At 45.6% G+C, this 19,966-nt stretch overlaps 1 protein-coding gene across 5 annotated transcripts in view; it reads right to left on the reverse strand.

The window, feature by feature from the left end:
* ZNF462 (zinc finger protein 462) overlaps window positions 1–19,966 on the reverse strand; it is an 88,081-nt gene that overhangs the window by 29,297 nt on the left and 38,818 nt on the right. For 2 of the 5 annotated variants that reach the window (XM_054289895.1, XM_054289889.1), the window contains exons 2-7: window positions 19,036–19,286; window positions 12,881–18,399; window positions 11,848–12,012; window positions 9,971–10,245; window positions 6,784–6,902; window positions 2,444–2,635 (exon numbers count right to left, since the gene is read on the reverse strand). In XM_054289895.1, the coding sequence (XP_054145870.1) occupies window positions 2,444–2,635; window positions 6,784–6,902; window positions 9,971–10,245; window positions 11,848–12,012; window positions 12,881–18,399; window positions 19,036–19,255 (6,490 nt within the window). In that variant the 5' untranslated portion in view covers window positions 19,256–19,286. The remainder of the gene's footprint in view (window positions 1–2,443; window positions 2,636–6,783; window positions 6,903–9,970; window positions 10,246–11,847; window positions 12,013–12,880; window positions 18,400–19,035; window positions 19,287–19,966) is intronic. The other 3 variants (XM_054289918.1, XM_054289904.1, XM_054289910.1) reach the window with 3 other exon arrangements.

Below are 19,966 nucleotides of genomic sequence, written 5' to 3' on the forward strand. Positions count from 1 at the left end.
TCTCACCCCAGCCCAGGTTCAGTGCTGCCTCCCTGGAGAACTGGCTTTGATCATGGCTCACACTGCAGGTTATTCACACACACCAACAGACAAAATCCAGCTACTCCACACCACGCGAGCCCTTCCTAATACTCCAGTGCCTGCATTTCCTATTATTTCCTATTATTCCTATTATCATTGACCAGTTATTTCATCTGGTCTTGCACACCACTTGTGACTCACAGGCCTGGGCCACGGAGGCAATGATTTATTGCCTTCTAAAAACCCAAAAAAACATGTGATGCCACAAGAGCAGCCACCATTAACCTGATCTGCAGCCAACTGTAGAACGTGAAAAGACTACTCAAAGCAGGTTATTCCTTCCTCAAGCAATGCTGAAAATGCTAGCACTATTATTGTAACACCTGTACTTGTCTGATGAGCTCCCCAGTGGGTGGCTTCTATTATTGTCAAAGTGACTTAACCATTAACCCCATTTAAAGATGATCTAGCTAACTGGGACAAATTTGGCCTTGGTCTCAGGCTGTAATACAGGTCTAGGTAACAAAGTCAACCCAGTGAAATGCTGTTGTTAACAGAGACATCATTTTAACTATTTCTAGGAAGAGTTCTTAAAGGCTGCAAAATTATCCTCTACAGGATGCAGCAGGTATCCTGAATTTTAACTCCACTAATCAAGAGTTTGATCTCCTGGGATAAGGACAATAATAATAAAAAAAAAAGGTAACTGAACCATCCTTCCCAAAACTGAGTATTGTCCACACACCAACAACAAAAGACGGCTAACACACAGGAAAGGCTTGGAGAGCCACTGAAATTTATTCTCCCCTTTTTAAGTCAGTAGTGGAACATTTTATTTTAAAAGCAGGAAAAAAAAATAAAGCAGTAGAACACATCTCAAGATGTACTCAGCTTGCTGGATTAGCTTAAGCTAGCATTAGCGAAAAAACTCAGTAGTTGCACTGTTCCAGACAACCCATTGACAAACAGGTTGTCTGGGAGCAGCTGGTCAAAATCTCTTGTTAAGATTCTGACTCTGACCCAAAAAGTGACTTGCTAAATCACAAAAGTATTTTGCCTTTTATTTTTTTCCTTCAATAAGGTATTTTTATGCTGATTTACTTATTTCAATTATTTTTAGCCGTTTTCTGAACTTCTTTTCTTCCACTCTTTCTGATTTCACTTTCGGTTTTTTTTGTTGGGTTTTTTTTTGGTGAGAAAGAAAGGAAAATAGGAGACCAAAAATGCTACAAAATGATTACAGATAACATCTACCTCCCATCCTTAGTTCACCAGTTTCCCAAGAAAACCAGCAAACAACAAAATTCCTGCTGTTTAGCAGCTAGAACCACTCAAGCTTCTGGAAAATAAGGAAGTATTTTCCCCTCTTCTAACACACCTTCCATACATTCCAGTTCTTTGAACATCTGCAAACATTCTCCCTCCATGTCAATGAACCTCATCCAGGAATTAAGGTTTGTTTTTTTCCAAAGAAGAGCTCTCCTCTTAACTGGCAGGAAGTGACACCAGAAGATGCCTCATAGGTTGCTACTCAAAAAGCCTTAAAACTTGCTGTGATACCACACACCACCTCTTCTATTTTCTCTGTTTAAACATTGTCCCTTCCTCTGCTGCTTTCCAAGCATCTTCTACACACCCCCAGCACAAGCGGATCAACAGTTTTCAAAAGGAAGAGGAAACAGTGCTCAGGTTCTCCTTCCTGCAGCTGAGTATCTGAAGGCACTTTTGGTATCCTCTGTACAACAGACAGCAACAGTAATTACTCTTCCTACTATTACTGGTTCACATTTTAAGCTTTATCATGCGGTTTCAACAAAGTGCTCTACTCAGGAAATTACGAAAAAAATTGTTCCCTGTGAGGATGGTGAGGCCCTGGCAGAGGTTTCCCAGAGAAGCTGCGGCTGCCCCATCCCTGGAAGACTCCAAGGTCAGGTTGGATGGGGCTTGAAGCAACCTGGGATAATGGAAAGTGTCCCTGGTCATGGTACAGGAGTGAAAGGAGATGATCATCAAGCTGCCCCTTCCAACCCAAACCACTCTATGATTCTGTGAATATAAAAGAAAATCAGGAGCATGGATGGGATTTGAACACCCCTTTCCTATGGCTACAAATGGAAATTATGAGTCTGAAATATTTTCTACAATGTAAATCTCTGCTAGCAAAGCCAGCAGTGACATGTTCCAAAGTCATCTGGTGCAGTGAGGGGACAAATAACTGTGGTATGAACTGGTGAGGACCTAAAGCAGATCACCTCCTACAACACCACGTTTAACTCTTGGGTCCTGATGCAACTTCTGGTTTCCTCTTAATGACCAAAGGAAGATGCTTTCGGTGCAAAGCTGCCTGCTGCCATTTGGTTTGCAACAAAAATATTAAGCGGCACCTTAGACAATCAAATTCTCGCTCTGAGGCACCTCTTACCATTAGAGTCCTCCACTTCTTCAGCAGGAGTGTGGTTCTTGGAGGTGTGGTGGGCGTGTGAGGCTGCAAGGTTGACAATGCGGGGTCTTGGTAGTGTCAGTGCTTTCCCATGCACTTTCAAGGAGTGCTCTTTCAGCTGGCTGATTGTCATGGTGGAAAATGAGCAGGAGGAACATTTGTAGGCATGTTCACCTGGGTGAGCGAAATACAGGCAAGTCATCAGCTCACAAAAGAAACAAAATGGGGCCCTCACACTTCTCTTACTGAACTTGGCAGTAAAATTCCCATGGACTCTTCAGAGAAAAGACTGATCCCAAAGGAAACAAGCTGTGCATGTCTCCTTGTTGGAGCAGTCTGGAGTCTGTGGGTGTAGACACCTGCTTTGGACCAAAGTATCACTTTCTGGCAACTGCAGATCCTTGCACAGCGGCTGATGTCAAGAAAAACAGAGACCAGACTTTCAGCATGCCTGTGTTGCATGGTATGGGAAGAAAACAGACTCTGGGATGAAAATGGAGCAACTTAACCACAGCACTTCCAAAGTTGTTTGGGAGCACAGCAACTAGAGATGGTGAGGTTGTTTGTTTCTGCATGCAGCACATCCAGCGTCATAATTAATGAAGCAAGAGGGACACTACAAAACTCTTAACAAAGGGCCCTCCACAAACAAAAAAAAAAGGAAGGAAAAAAAATAGAAAAAAAAAAAAAAAGTGTGTGGTGTAATTACATTTGGGAAAGGTTACAGTTTTCCTTAAGAAAAACCTGCCATAAGGCAGCATCAGTCTTCAAAGAAGTGGCAACCAAGTCAAGGCCGGTGAACACGGCAATGCCAAGTACAAAAGGGCGCATCTACCAGGCTGTGTGGAAGTGTGTTATGAGAAACCACTAAAAGAAGTGAAAGAACAGAAGTAATGCGCAGTAGTGGATTTAATTTTGAATACATTCCAAGCCATAGAGACAGCAAACAAGGGGAAACAAATCCTGATACAAGATTTGTTTTGCACGGAGGCATGGAGGCAACTGGAACACAAAGTGAAACTGTCCCAACACAAACAATGTGATATTATATACAGGTGCCAAGTTATTGTTTTGGAAGTGCCACTTCCACGTACAAGATTAACACTGACCACATATGAGTTGTACAAAAGGTGCCAAAACTAATACAGAAGCAAAATATTCATGAACAGCAACAGAAGAACGAGAGTTTTGGTAATGGATGAAGCAGAAAATGTTTTCCACCTCTTGACAAATCCAGCAAAGAAGGTTCTCAAGCAGCACTTTTTCCCACACCAGAAATAAGTGAACCAAAAGAGAATATAAAAACACAGCAGCCATTCAGAGTAAGCACACCTGAAATGATTAGCAACCATCCTCCACAAAACTCCCACCCCTGTCCTCCAGAAAAACCATGCTAACCATCAGGACAAAATACAAACTCTTAGAACGCCCTTTTTTGGTGCATCTGAAAAAGAACAGATCACTCAGAGAGTCTGAAGTGGTGAAACAAAAAACTCCCCTTTGTGTTTTTTCAAGTGACATTCCTCATCTGTGCATTGTACAAGTTACACATTTCCTTTTTGCAAACAGAGATACAACGTTTCTTGAGTGGCACACACAACGAGTTGCTCAGTGGAACACAATAATTTAAGGACAAAAGATATTCCAAGGTGACAAGATACCAGTGGGATACAGATTTAGACCTCCATGGCTTTGTCAGTGTAAAGAGATTCCAGGATGACAACGTGCACCAAGCATGAACTTAAAAGCACCACAAGGCATTAAAGCAAATAAAAGATGATTACGTACCAAGCAGCCTGGACACACTAATAAATATGCCCAGTATTCATTTCCAATGGACATCAAAGCATGAAAGGATGTGCCTGATTGCAGAGGAAAAGCTAGTTTGGCCCAACAGAAGTCTCCTGCACTTTTTTTGACTGCTAGTTTGGCGTCTCACCAAGTGGTCATATTAATACACATGCAAATAAATAAATGTAAGCATTTATGTAGTGGGTCTCAACACTTGATATGTACTCAAAGCACTGTGTTCCAGAATACACAGAAACTGAACAGGACCAATGCTCTCATCTTACAATCACCCATTTCTGCATTTCCAGAGTAATTGCTGATTAAGAAATTGGTAATGAGGATTCCTCAAAAACACAAGCAAAAAAAAAAAGGAAAAAAAGATAAAGAACGGGTGAAAAAGTTCAGATGAAAACAACAGAGAGCCCGTTTAGAGTAACTGTAAACTGTTTTGCTCCATGCCAAAGGAGATGGCACACACACTGGATGAAAAACAAATGCCAGAAACACTGGTACCAGCTGTCACACAAGAACGGATTTTGTAGTTCACTGAATTTTGATCCACACCCAGAAAATGAGGCAGAGAGGCAGACTGAGTAAAACACTTCAGGATTCCGGATTTTATGGACTTTTAAAGATCTCCAGGAGAGTTCAGGGAAAATTCAGGAGGACTGAAGTTTTAAATTCTGAATAAATGCATAATGAGACAATTGACAATTGAAAAAAAAAAAAAAAAGGTAACATAAGAGAGGTTGGAGAGGTTCAGAGAACCACAGTGCCACTGAAAAACTGGCGAGTCTGAGGAAGCCAGACATGCTTGTTCCGTAAAATATATTTCTGAATGACTGAGTCAAAACACACCAAAGCAAAGTTCTGACTGAAAAACATACAAGCAACTTTTCTGTGATGTGACCATCCACTTGGTAGAAATGGGACTGAGGCAGAAACATCCACAAGCCTTTGGAAACCCTATTACCCAAGTCACTGTGCAAGCACTATCTAGGCAACCATGAAATTGTGTTCTTGTAGAATGCAAAACATGGCCCTTCAAGGGGTGTCTGCCCACCAAGCAAAGCTCAGAAGCATGAATTCCTAATAAATAAATCAATGAATTACATGAAGAGAAGTGGGAAGAAAATATTAGTTGCATGGTAACCTTGGGTCTAAAAGTCTGGCAGGTTCAAGCAAGGAGCCCAGCTGTGTAATAGCATAAAGAAAACATTACTTAATGGTTGGTGAAAATAAAGAACCATGGCCCCTCCACACAGGACGTGGGATTCTGTGAGCTGGAACTGCTGCATACAGTTGGATTTCCTAGAAGGGACAGAATGCCACGGTCTTCCCATACAAAAGGAAGGTGGCAAAAGTTAAGCTAATCTGTTTTATCCCTCCAAGTACAGAAACTGGCACATGCTCTGTGAAAACCAAAAAAATAACACAGGAAACAAAGTACACAAGACCATCAATCCCTCCTGCATGTCTGCAGACGAAAAATGCCTTTGGATCAACGGCAACAATTTTTCTTTTGTATCTGCAGACAGCTACAAATTTCTTATGCCTTTTCTCCCCATTTTTCCACCTTCCTCTTCCACCCCAGAGTACATGACTTTGAGTAAGCAAATAATAAAAGAAGGAACATACTTGTGGGTCCTTTTTATCAGAAACTCCTGTTCAAGGAGTTTCTACTCATAACTTTTAAACAGCTGGGCTAGTTCTCAGGTTTTCAAGACTGGTCACTATCCTATTATTTGCACCAGAGTCCATGTTTGGACTGCAAACCAAAAGATAACCTTTCAATGCAGGATGTGTGACAGTGCCAAGAGTCTACGGCCAAGGAATAAAGATGAGGAAATCCTGAGTCTCGCTTTTTAATAATCAAAGGTGCAACAATTTCAGGTGACCTACTCTGGGTGACACATCACCTTCCCAATTCCCTGTTCCTCAGAAGCATGTCTTGCTTGCTTGCTAGTATGGATTCCATACTGAAATAGAGATTTGCAAGACAAAATTCCACGTTTTGTAACGCAGTTTTGACATTCTCAGTCTGCTGCACACAGACCTGATTCCCAGTGCTTACAGGGTTTGGTTTTAACAGGAAAGCCAGCATTAGCTGGCATTACCAAAAACCAAGGTGCTGTTTATTCACAGTCGTTTTCCAGAGTCACCTAAAGCATAAGCAAAAATGCAAAGAGCAGAGCAACGCTCACTGCCAGTTATGTTATGGCATCCATGGTATAAGCGATGAAATCCACTTGGAGAGAAGCAGAAATAAGGAAAAAAATATCATTCATGTAAGAGAAAAGAGAAGAAAAAACTTCTTGAAGTACCCATCAACTTAAATCCTTGCCCTTCCCACTACCCAAACTCCCACTTAGCCCCACAGATTCCGTCGGCTGTCCAGCCACACACGCGGCCCTCGGAAAAAACCTTACCCAGCTCTGGTGACAAAACACGTGGTTCAACCCAGCACCTGTGACCAGCCACAAGAGCACAGTGGGCCATTTCAGCTGCAGGGCTGAGAGGGCAGGACTTACCAGCGTGAGCCTTGAGGATATGGGTTTTCAGGCGGCTGTTGTAGGAGGACTTGAAGGGGCAGAGCTTGCAGCGGAACGGCTTGTGGTGCCCGTGGTGGGTCTGCATGTGGCGGTCCAGGCTTGAGGGGAGACAGAAAAAGGGAGACAGAAAAGGGTCAATTTTGTTTCTGCTGCGCCTTCAGAGGCAGAGCAAAGCACTCTACAGCAACAGCAGTGCAAGTAAAGGTCCTTTCTCACACTCTCTCTTCAGCAAATTCAACAGGTCTGCTCGCACAATGAGTCAAATCTAGTGTCAAGGAAAGGAGCAGAGCTCACACCAATTCTGTGCATGCAGAGAGCAAGCCACCTAAATAAACTTATAGGGCAAGATTAGTGTAATTGAGTTATGCATGATCCAGACTGAGAGGACCAGCTGAAGAAACAAGAAACAGGCAAGAAATTATTTTCTTATTAAATTGTCATGACACAATTTTTCTCCTGCCAAACTTTTTTTTTGTGAAAATATGTATGTCCCCTTTTGTCCTGGTGATCAAGAGTTAAAAAAAAAAAAAAAAAAATTTTTTTTTGTTGACCAGCTTTACTGAGGAAGCCTTCTTTTGGTTAGAACAGCAAAAGCAGATTAGAGATCCTGCTCTGGGGAGGGTGCCAGCAGGCTACAGTTGATGAGTTCCAGGATTAAAAGGCAGCAGAGTTTCAGAAGCAGCAGTGTAGGAGATTCTACATGAAGCTCAGCAGGAGAAGAAGGGGTGGCAAAGACCAGCCTCTACTTTCTTCAGGGAAAATGGAACTACCAACAGCCTGAATACTGTGAAGTGATCAAAAACTGCTCTCGACACAATTTGTCCTAGCATCTCAGTAAAGTTTGGAGGAGAAAAAAGGATGCTTCCCACATTTTCTAACAGAAGATCAAATTCATTCTAACTGAGTGAATCCTGCAGAGCTCTGCAGTTCCTACGCTGCGGCTGACAGACATGAATTCACTGTCTCTGGGTGGCAGGCAGGTAGTCTGAGCCCAAGCTGTAAATATTTCCAGTACAGCCCTCTACTTTGGACACATTTATGCTTTGTGATCTGGTCTTAGCTTGAGTCATCTCATGCACAGTGATGGAACAACAACGGGGCAGAGACACTGCAGGAGCTGCAATTTGCCAAAACTGCCCTCCACCCCCACCTCAGTCCTAGATGTATTTCAGGCGTAGCTCTTTTCATTTGTCCCAAATTGTCCTGCTCTTTCACAGAGTGTCAACACGTAGCTCAAATAGCAGTTATTCCAGCCCTGTCACACTACACAAGATTTCACGTGATCTTCAGTCCCACACTGACAAGAGCCCGAGCCAGAAAATCCCTGTTTACCAGAGCTAACACTGAAGCCTGTGTATTCAAACATCTGATAACAGCAAAAAAATAGAAAATGAACTTGTATCTCCTCTCAGGGTCACTTCATACAAATGCAACCTAGCAGAAATCCAGGATGGAGTTTGGGACAAGACAACATGCACAGCTTTTCCAGAGAAATGGGGGAAAACGTCTCCTAAATGAGTAAGGCTTTGAAGACTCGTAGTGAATACTTCATAAAACAAAACTTGTTTTAAACAGCCTCCAGGGCATGAGATTACTTAACAATTAAAGCAGACTGCCAAAGAGGTATGTAATACATATTAAGCTATTATAAATATACATACCTTAAGGTATTCAACATGGCAGTAATTAAAACTGTATTCACAACCACACAGTTTGCCAGCTGCACTCTTGCAGGAGGAGGTTTTATAGTTTTGGTCAGATTTGGGAGAATTGTGGGCTGCTTAAACATTTGGCTTGGGTTCCTTCACCGACCTAATCTCCCAGGGGAATAATTGCATCAGAAACAAAAATAAAAAGAAGCAAACAACTTCAACAACAGAGACCACACCTATCATCACGTTAGGTGGTGAGTTCTTCCCAGCCATCCACCACTTTTTGATTCAACCATCCTGCAGCTTCTGGGACATGACTTATCCTCAGCGGGAAACAGAGTGACCAGGCACCAAACTCAACAGAAGTCTGATGGTTGAAGCAAGTTTACCAGGCAAACAGCAAGGCCTGCAGGGGCTCCCCTCACTTGCCAGCCTGGCCAAAGCAGGGTGGGATACACCCAGCATGCACATCCTTCCCCCAGGTCCCTCTCCTAGCCTTGGCTGCTCAACCCCGTGGACCTTCCCAACTCTGGCATCGATTTGCAATGCTGTGACACCAGCAGAAACTTTGCTTTTTTAACACAAGGAACTAAAAAGTGTCTTCTCTTCCACCTGCATTTGATTGCAAAACGGTGACATCATCACCAAATTTAAGACTGCTGCATCAAATGAGCACCTGGATCTGCTTCCTCTTGTTAAAACAGTCAACAAGCAGCTCTCTCCCCAGAAATTAAGAGGAAACACAGACCTGTGAATCAGGTCCAGGGTGCCACTGGAAAATGTATCACAAACCTCATTTTTTGGGGGGGGACATATATATTTTTATTATTAAAATAATTTTTAAAACTATCAAACTTTAAGCTAAGTCAAATCTCAGGGAAACAAATGATAAGAAATGTGACTGTTATTATGACCATATATCAGACAAGGAAGCAGGATGAGGAAGTCATTCATTCAACACACTGTTATGAATTTGAAATATTTGACTGAAATTGCATGCCATAATTAAGAAAAAAAGCCTGATTTAAGGTAAATTTATGACACTGTTTCAACACTAGAAAATGAAAACTCAGCCCACAAAAAAAGGAGCAATTACAAACAAGGTAGCAGAAGTTTCTTAAATATGCAAGATTAACTTTTCTCTTTTTGGCTTGTTAATTCTCATGCATTTGACAAAGATTGCATAAGTGGTGGGGCTGCACTGTTTGCATACTGAAATAATCCTTATTCTTTGGCTTGCATGCAAAAAGAAGGCTGACACGAATTCAGGAACACATAAAGGTGCAATCTTTTGCAAACAGCCAATCATAACAGCCAAAGACTTTGCAGTGTGGGAAAATAATGTAAACACCACGAGAAAAGTGTGGCTCAACATCAATTCAGGTGAGCTCTCCTTCAGTGTCAGCCCACAAACCAGCACCGCTAGCTGGCGGTTCTTTAGGAAACCAAAAATAATTTTAAAAATTTAAAAAAAAAGAAAGAAAAAATTTAAAAAAGCAAAAGCCACAACTTACTTGTGCCTGAAAGCAGAGACAAAGGAGCAATACTGGCAGCTGTACTTGTCTTCCCGGGCAAACATGGCCAGAGCCAAGTGACTCCTCTCGTGGGACCGCAGACCCTGCATAGACATCAAAACCCGGTCACACTGGCTGCAGTGGTAGCCCCCAGGCCTGGCTTCATCTTCCAGGGATGCTCCATATTCAGCTTCTGTAAATTCCACCATGCCAGGGTCTTTGGCTCCCTCAAAACCCTCCATCAAAGTTGTGTGTGAAGGATCTTCAGCTTCCTGCTAAAAAAGACATATCCCCCCAGAGCCATCAATTCTCTCTCTCCCTTCTGCCCCTCAGTCTCTCCCCTGTGTTCACCAGAACGTCCGGGCTTCCCACTGCTTTATTTCTCTAAACATATCCCTACACAAGCTCCACATCAATGGCCTTCTGGAAAAAAATTACCTATTCTTGGGAGAGAAAAACATAATTACATCTATTATGTACATGCATGCATATGTAAAAAAAAAAAAATCTCATTCCTTGAGCAAGTTTGTGTCAGATCATGCAAAAAGCCAAGAAACTTATGTTTCCATGGTCTTGGTGTGAACCTTCTAGACTTGATCAGATAATAATTAGTAAGTTACAGAGAAGTTAATTTTAGTTTATTTTGCTCTAGCTGACTGTAGCTACCCTGCAGACTAACACAGCTGTCTACTCTTCAGCAGACTCTGTTCATCAAACTCTCAAGGAACAAGCTGGTAGACTAAGACCCTAGAACCCTCTAAAAATATAGAGCAAACAGAAAGAGTCCTTTTTTTAACTCTCTTTCATAACCTTCCTTTCCCATTTCTAACCAGAGCATGCATTTGTGCAGCTACTTAAATACCCTGTAAGAGGCATTTCCAGCACATTCTTTAGGCCATGGCTTTCAGCTTTTGTTCCCTCATGCAAGATTTTATTTACACAAAAGAAAGCACTGACCCTACACAAGCATCACTTGAGAACTGAGAAGAGGGAAAGGACTCTTAGGAGAGAAGCATCTGAATCTGTCAGGAGCACCAGGTGAGAAGGCAAGGAAAGGTCAGTGGTAGGGCAAGGAAAGCTCTCTTACGTGGGGAGAGGTAGGCTGTGGAGGACAGGGCTTCATCACAAAAAGCAGATTATGTCACCAAAAAAGGCCTGTCACTTATGCAGCAGGAGCCTCTGACAAGAGCTAATTCCCACAGCCCTGCTTCACTTTCACTTCCCCTGCCACTAAACATCCTGGAAATCGGACTTTGGAACACCACCTGTCCTTGGAGATGTCACAGGAGGCACCCCCATTCCACGGGGAGAAAGGAACAACACATTTTCACCTAATCACCTGGAGGGGATCACTGGATCAGCTGGCCATTGAATGTTTTGTCTGGAGCCAGCGTGCAAATTCCATGTGGAAAAGTGCACCACAAGCAGCTTCACACATTTGTATGTGCACGCTTCCTCTTCCTAAATAAAAATCATACACATACAGAAAAAAAAAAAAAAAAAGGAAACAAACTACTCTTTTTGAGCTTAACTAAGTAGAAATGTAGCCCATAAAGCAGCTGAGAGAAAGTTTCCCGCTCATAAACCATCTTTAGGTCATCAAGGACACCAACTCCTTTGTGGCTGGGAAGAAATGAGAATTAAAGAGTCTTCGTGCCCCTGGATCGAGAGTGAAAAGAAGTTAAAAAACATCTTGAAACGAACCAAACGCACTTCAGAAACTCAGTGTTAGATTAAACCATCACGCTGAACTGGAATGCCCAGTTCAAAACCCATCCAGCTTCACGAGAGCCCTCCACAGGTTATCAAGGAGGCCTTTATTTTAAAAAAATACAAGTAGTTTCAGTGCCTTTCAGTCACCTTTCAGGAATTCTTACCTTTACAGTGGCCGACACAGAGGAGACATTCCCGTACTGGACATGCTTGCGGAGGTGATTACAGATGGCTCTGAGTGTTGGATGGACTTCCACGCAAAACTTGCACTTGTAGCCAACCACCTTCCTCTCCTTGAGCTTTGAAACATCCTCCAAGTGTCCAAAAGCCTGTGTGAGCACACAAGCACAAGCCACTGAAGCAGGTTTTGCCACCTCATTTTTCAGGAGCACAGACCAGACTTTAGACCTGATGTTACACTTGATGTCCAGTCTTGCAGAACTGCAATGTCAATTTCTGCTGAGATCATTAATTCCCACAAAGTACGTGGACAAGGCATCTGTGCAGAAGAAATATCCATTTTATGGCTAACAGTGGTCTTCTAGAAGACCATTTTGGTTTGGCCTGAAACTGGGCCTCCTCCTCCACGACCCCAGAACCTCCCCAACTTCTGTGCAAAGCTTTTCCTGCGCTAGTGCATTTTTTCAAACTGAAGCAGAAGGAAGGGGGTAAGTGGGCAAGAAATGGAGAAACAATTTGGTCCTCTCCTTATGAGGCACCTGCCCAAAGCTCCTGTCACCAGACAGATCCGTGTCATGCTAACCCCGAGTGCTCAATGAGACAAAGGACTGAGAGAGAGAAGGCTGAGTAGAAAACTGATGTGTTATTCAGAGGGACATGGGAGAAGGGGATGGGACATTTTGTTGAGAATCTGAAAGTACATGGCAGCCTTGCCACAAAAGAACAAGCGAGTGTCAGACACAGATGGCCCTCCAGAAGCGTGGGAGGGAGGAAAGAAGATAAAGAAAATACTGAAGGAAGCGGTAGGAAGGAACAAGGTTTCCTACTGAACCTAGGGAGGATGGATGAGGAAATTAAAGCAGGATGTGTAATTGACTTATGGCGCTCACTGGCACTCTGAGTCATTCATTAGCCTGTGGTCATTTGGCTGTCAAAGAGAACATGCAAGTGGGCATTGGTGGGCTCCCTGGTGGGGAGCAGGGGGCAGAGAAAGAGACCAGACACACAAATCCTTACCCTCTCTTGTTTGAAATCTGCAAAAGCACCATCTGCATATTTCTGCTTGCTCAAAAGCTGCTTCCTCCTCTCCTGACGTTTGGCACGCTTCTGGAATTCCTCATTGTGACCATTCAAGTGTGCAGTCAGCTCTGCCGTGCTATGCAATTTTGTATCACAGTGCTTGCACTGGTAGACAGGGCTCTGAGAGCGGGTGCCGCTTCCAAGTATGGAAAAGTCCCTCTTCAAATCCTTGCTGTGGTGGTCAGTGTAATGCATGCACAGCAGCTCCGCCGTGCTGAAGGACAGCTTGAAACATTTAATGCACCTGAAGGGAAGCCACTCGATCTCCTGAGCCTCAGCCTCCACCTCAGGCTTTTCAAAGTCGTTCCTCTCCTCGGCTGGGGCCGGTTTCTCGTGCTCATCAGCGTACACGGCAGTGAAATATCCCCCCAGCTTGCTGGCGTGCTGCTTCTTGGGGAAAACACCGGGGTGACGCTTCATGTAGTGGGACACGATGCCCTTCTTGCTGAAGGACTGGAAGGAACAGAGCGAGCACTTCTTCTTCTCCACAGCCCTCCTCAGCTCCTCGCTGAGCTGAGGAGTGTCGTCCTTGGGAGGAGATGGAATGATCACTTTATTGGGTTTGTCGCTTACTGTCCTGGAGGCTGCCAGGCAGTGGGTGTAGTAAGCATCAATGTCATGTCTTTTCTGGTAGTGTGCCGCGAGCCCTTTGCGGATGGGGTTGGTGTAGGAGCACAGGGCGCACTTGAAGAGGTTGTTCTTGCCCTCCGGCTGCGCCCGGACGTTGTTGTGTTTGATGCGGTAGTGTCTTGCTATCCCCTTCCGGGTGGAGCAGAAATATTTACAGAGCTGACACCGGAAAACTGTGTGAGACACTAGGTGAGAACTGGAGAAATGAGGCGCCGGCATGGAGACCTCCCCAACGTCCTCAGCAGCAATTTCTGGGGAGGCCTTGATTTCGGTCACCATGTCTGGCTCCACTGAGGCAGACACCTTTGGCGGTGACTGGGCAAAAACGTCGAACTCGGGCTGGTTGTGGTACTTCTCATAGTGGATTTTCAGCTTCTCGAGGGTTCCGTGGGTGTAGGGGCAGAGTTTGCAGCGGTAAGCACCATAGCCCTGCTTGAAAATCCTGCTCGTCTCTTCCACGTCGTTCTGAGCTATGTCAGTCGACTGCTCCACATCGTGCACAAAGTCCTCAGCAGTGACTTTCACTGACGGGTGACGCTTCTGGTAGTGTGTGAGGACGCCATGAATGCGTGTGTTAATGTAGGGGCAGTGCCTGCACTTGTACACAGCTCCTGGGTTAATGTCTATATCCTGAGCAAAGTCTGCTGCCTTCACTTTCATGCCTGGATGCTTTTTGCCGTAATGTGTCAGGAGGCCGTGCAGGTTGTTGTACTCAGACTGGCACACTGTACACTGGTATGGAGTGGAGGAGATGGCAGGATTTGCAGAAGCCAGCTGGACAGTTTTCTCATGGGAAAGGCTGGGGTCCTCTGCACACTCTGCATCCTGATCCATCTGTGGTGTTGCTAGCTGGTCTTCAGATTCCATCCTGACCCCACCTTCATCGGGCTGTGGCATGGTTTTCTCAACAGTATCTTTCTCCTTGATGATATCTAACAACACAGATTCATCTCCATTCATGGCCCAAGGGTGAAATGCTTGGTAGTGATTGGTAATATCCCAAATAGAAGATGCTTCAAAAATGCAGTCTCTGCATTTGTAGGTCTTCATCTCTGTTGGCATCACTAGGGCAGGAGGGGAAGGATCGGGACCCGCCCAGAGTTTGGTGGCCATGTAGGTATAATCAACATAATGCTCGGGATGCCTCCTTTGGTAATGCACAAGCAAGCCACTCGGCTCTGTGTGTGAATAAATGCACCATTCACAGTGATAACCAGCTTCTATCAAGCCATCCAGAAACGCCCACCTCAGGATGGATGTCACCGTGGCCTTCAGATTCGGGTGGTCCTTCTTGATATGCTTCCTCAATGCATAGAAGTAAGGGGAGGTGTAGCTGCACTGCCTGCACTTGAGGGCTCTCAGCTTGGACTTGTCCCGCTCGGCGCCGGCGGCGTGGGCGGGCAGGCTGCCAGCCGATTTCTTCTGCCCGCGGTCACAGAGGCTCCTGATGGTGGCCGTGTGCTGCCTGATCACGTCGGCGTTGGCCTTGAAGTCGCGGTGCTTCTTCTGGTAGTGGATGAGCACGCCCTTCACCGTCCTGTTCCCGTAGTCGCAGTGCTGGCAGAAGAACATCTCGTTCTCCGGAGGGTTCACGGAGCCCTCGCGGCCCAGCTGCTGCATGGACACCGGCGGCCTCTGCATGCCCGGGGGCAGCTCCCCTGCCCTCATCATGGCTGCGGTCGGCGGGGCCTGCCTGATGTACTTGGCCGTGACCTTGATCTCGGGGTGCCTCTTCTGGTAGTGGACGAGCACCCCCACGACGGAGCGGTTGCTGTAGGAGCAGTGCTTGCAGTAGTAGAGCTCCGTAGAGAGGTCCGGCGGTGGTGGAGGGGGTGGTGGAGGCTGAGAGCCCAAGCTGGAGAGTTTTGGGGAGATGGGAGCCCCCAGCTCAAAGGACATTTGGGCCAGGGCAGAGCCCCTGTCAACAGAGACTACGCGCATGGTCTTCTGGATCCTGAAATACGAGGCCTTTTCTTCGGGGTGCTTTTTCTGGTAGTGCACCAGAACTGAATGCATGTTAGGGCTTGCAAATGAGCACACGTCACAGTCATAAACAACCACAGTGTTGACTGAAGGTTCCTTCTGATTTTCACATTCAGGACTGAAACTCTTGGTGGCACTTTTGTTAAAACCAGCTGGCACACCAGTCCCGCGAGCCACGGGGGTGGAGGTTGCCATAGTTTTTGGAGCAGAATTCAAGATCTCTCTCAGTGTCTGAGACTCTGTGTTCAGCCCTTCTTGCTGCTCGACAACATAGCTTGAAAATATCATTGCATTGTTAATTTTCACTGTGGGATGCATTCTTTGGTAATGTGGCATCAGGCTTCTAACATTTGGGCTTGTGTAAGAGCAGAAGCGGCAGCGGTAAATCAGATCAGAATGATCAAAGTTCAGTACATTCATAGCTTCAGGATGATGCTCCCCATAATGCTGCTGCAGGTCTTCAAAATTTGTGTAGTCGATGTAGCACTCGAGACACCGGTACACTGCGCTGTGATCATTGGGATCCAGGATGTACCTAAAGCTGAATTTGATGTAGGGATGCATGCGCTGGTAGTGGGTGCTAACACTCCTGGCAGATTTGTTGCTGAAATCACAGTGTTTGCAATAGTAAAGCCTGCCAGAGTCGCTGAACTCCGAGTTCTCGTTGTTCTGGTCGGTACCGTACATGTTGGACTGGCTGCCCAGAACAGAGGCATTAGGGCTCTGATGGTCCTTCATGCTGACAGCAGAGTAGTAGTCCTCCTCATCCTCAGACAAAGTGAGCTCAATCTCCGCCCCGTTGGTGGAATTGTAGTCGTGCTGCATGCTCCTGAAGCTCGCCTCCTTCTGGGAATCATTAGCCTCCCTGCCCCACATTTGCTGGGGTGCGTAAGAACTGGAAACCTCCATCATTGGTTCTGTTTGCTCTTCCTCTCTGTCCAACTCCACCTCTATCTCCACCTCATTGTCCTCCTCCTCCTCCTCATCATCCTCCACGTTAATCACAGCATCCTCCTGCTGTTTGTTTTGGCTGATCTTGCTCTGCAGGTTGCTCGCTATTTCGTCAATCCTAGTTCTCTTTTTCACGGGAGAGAGATCCAAAGGGAAGTCATTTGAGACCTTCCTGGGGGCTTTTGCAACGAAGTTATTTTTAGATGAGAGCCCAAGGATGGAGGTCTGGCTCTTCTTCACCGTGCTGGCAGAGGGGTGAGCATCTGCCTCGCTCTCCTGCGGTGCGTTTGACGGCTGCCCATCGTATTTTGGCAAGTTGTCACAGAAGGAATGCTTGTGCTGCTGATGAACTCGGAGGCCCTTCAAAGTGGTGGTGGAATAGTTGCACAACGTGCACTTGTATGGATGCTGTGAATGGGGCTGGGGCGACTGCTGCTGCTGCTGCTGCTGCTGCTGCTGTGGTTGCGGCTGCGGCGGCTGCGGCTGCACGGGCTCCATCATCCCGGCCGACTTCCTGCCGTTGATATTCCCGCCCTCGTAGGACACCGTGCTGTCGTTCAGGGACGAGGCAATGCTCTCAGCCTGGGAGTTCATGGTGTCCCAGTCGGATGTTGCTCCCGTGTGGCACTGCTTGTGGGCACCGAGCTTCAGGGAGCTCTTGCAGGTGAAGGGGCACTCGTCACACTTGTAGACAGCTGTCTTCCCAGACAGGTGGATGTTCTCGATGTGACGGGAAATACTTCGGCGGTGCATCGTCAGGAAAGGGCAGAAAGGACACTGGAACCTGTTCATGTATCTCCTGAAAGGAATCCCCTTTGTTTCCAATAGTTTGTTGCCATCAGATCCCATCAGCTGCTCTGCAGACATTCCTGAGGTCTGGTGATCCATGGAGTTTAAGCCATTCTCGCTGTCCATTTCATTTAGCTCTTCATCTGAGCTGGAGTCATTTAGCATACTGCTTGTTTCCAGGTCAGCAGAAGAATTCGTCATATCAGCAATTCCATAGCGGGATCTGTCAGACAAATTAACCATGCCCGAGTTGTGAGGTGACTTAGGCTTCATTTGAGGGTAAGACACAGAAGAAAACTTCGAAGATGTAGAAGAGTTGGGCCTGATGAGTGAATTGCCCATAGATCCCCTGAAGTTTGAGACATTAGCACTCGACATCTCACGTCCTGCAGTGTTCATGGACATGTAATTCGAGTTTGGAGAGGCACTCTGGGCACTCTTACTCTGCACCTCGGGTGCGCTGGTTCCATCCTGCTGCTGCCTCAGGCTCGACAGGATTTTCACCATGCTGCGGTGCTTCTTCATCATGTGGTCACACCAGCGCTCCCTCCGAGGTGTCTGGTAGCTGCACCACTCACAGCAAAAGTTGCCCCTAGACTTGGTCAGGGGCTTGACCATCGACTCCAAAATGCTCCGCTCCACCACCTCTGCCGGCAGCTCCTTGCAGGGTTCCTGCACTGGCACAGAAGCAGACGTTGATTCAGACACAGCAGCAGCAGCAGCAGCAGCAGCAGCAGGAGCTGAACTCTCTTTCAGGTTGTTTTTGTGATACATTTTCTGGTGCTTAATAATCCTCGCACGCCTGGGTGACTTGTAGGTGCAGAACTGGCAACTGAAAACTTTACCAAACCCTTCATGCATCATGATGTTGTAATTTAGGGAACTAGAAGCTGGTGGCCCCACTGAGCTCCCCCCAGCCTGTGCTCCATGAACCTTCCGTGTGTGCTCTATGAGGAGGTTTTTGGAACGGAAGTAACGCACACAGAACTTGCACTGGAAAAACTTGCTGGTTGGTTTAGGGTTTGGAGCCATATGCTGGCCATAGAAAGTCTGGCTCTGGCTATAGTAACTTCCAGTCCCCATCTGACTTGTTGCATTTTGCCCTAAAATGAGAATTAAGGTGTATATGTAAATTTGTAAATAAAATAAAATTTAAAAAAGGCTTTTCCTTCACCCACCCTGTATGCTTAAGAATGTAACCACACACTGAACTGACAACAACCATTACAGGATTCCCTCAGTTGCTTATGGTAATATCTACAGACCTGGCAATGGTCAGAAAAGTGACCATTATGCATAATTTCTACATATAAATGACTGCGGTGTACAGTTTTGGGTGGATAGTTTCCAAAATGACCTTTCGGGGGGAAAAAATAAAACTAGTTTCAGTTTGAAAACTAACTAAAGTTGTAATTTTGAGGTGGTTCATGGTAGTGAAGAACAACCATGAAAAGCTGAAAATAAAAAATCTGTATGAAGAACCCCATGAAAAGAAGCTGGGAAATAAAACCATCCTCCATGCTTGCATTTGCAGGGAAAAAAAAAAAAAAAAGCCATGGTCAGAGCCAGTTTGGCTGATGCCAGATATCTGCTTTGCTGACACAGCCATAAAGATAATGCAGATTTTTAAGCCACAATTAAGGCAGAAATCAAAACACACTGAAATAAGACACATGTAAAATAGGGGGGTAAGAGCTGAGATCTTAAGAGCTGAGATCAGTCTTGGAGTTGAGATTTACCTGCTATGTCATCTGCAATTGCGAATTCATCCTTTACAGAAGAAAATTCAACCTCGGTCTGGTTGCTGGCGTTGATGGAACCAGACCTTGGCTGGGTAGGGCTCTCCTCAGAGACATCAGTTGGCTGCAGGAACGCAGTGTGAACATCCTGAATGTGAGCTTTTAGGTCTTCGTAGGATGGAGCTCGAAAATCGCAGCCATCACACTGCAGGACCTCCATGGTTCAGGATGATCTTTTACATTAGAAAAATCTGCAGGAGAAACAGGAGAAGGAGAAGAACGGTATGAGTTTACAGCAGCTTTTGGAACAAATCCTGGGAACACCAAGGTAACACCAAGCTTTTGATGACTCAGTCACTTGCAGAGATTCCACAAACACAGCGGCGTGGAACTCAACCTTTCTTTGCCCTATTAAGAAGTGTCTGCTCAGATTCACAAGAAGTCCTATCTAGGTAGCTCACAAGCTGCTGACTCAACTCCCTGACAAGTGACTACTGATCCACTGGACTTTGTCCTCTTGGCTTTTCCATCGGGCTGTTTTTTCAGAATTTGGTCTTGTTCAAAGACCACAGCCCATGTGCAGAGAAATGCACTGGAATTTACAATGAGAAGACACCAGCTTCTGCCTTCAGGAGACACACTCCAAGCTTCCTGGAAGTTGCCAATTCCTGCCTCACTCAGTACCTTGCATCAAAAGGGGGAAGTCTGTCTTTCTTCACAGCATACTACTATCTGTCCTGATATTGAAAACCTAGAGCAAACAGCAAGGTTAGATACACTTACACGAACCCAAGGCACAATATTTTGCTCTGCCCTACTTCCACCAAGCTTCTAAGGACACCTCCACTCTTTGTTAAAAAGTTTACAGTTTCATCAGTCTATTCTAGGGACAAGACCTTTGTGCCTTAGCAGTCTGGGGGATGGAGACAGC

Source organism: Melozone crissalis, unplaced genomic scaffold (assembly GCF_028551555.1).
Source record: "Melozone crissalis strain CALT ecotype California unplaced genomic scaffold, PUWL_Pcris_2 ptg000005l_1, whole genome shotgun sequence".
In the NCBI taxonomy this organism is placed as follows: domain Eukaryota; kingdom Metazoa; phylum Chordata; class Aves; order Passeriformes; family Passerellidae; genus Melozone; species Melozone crissalis.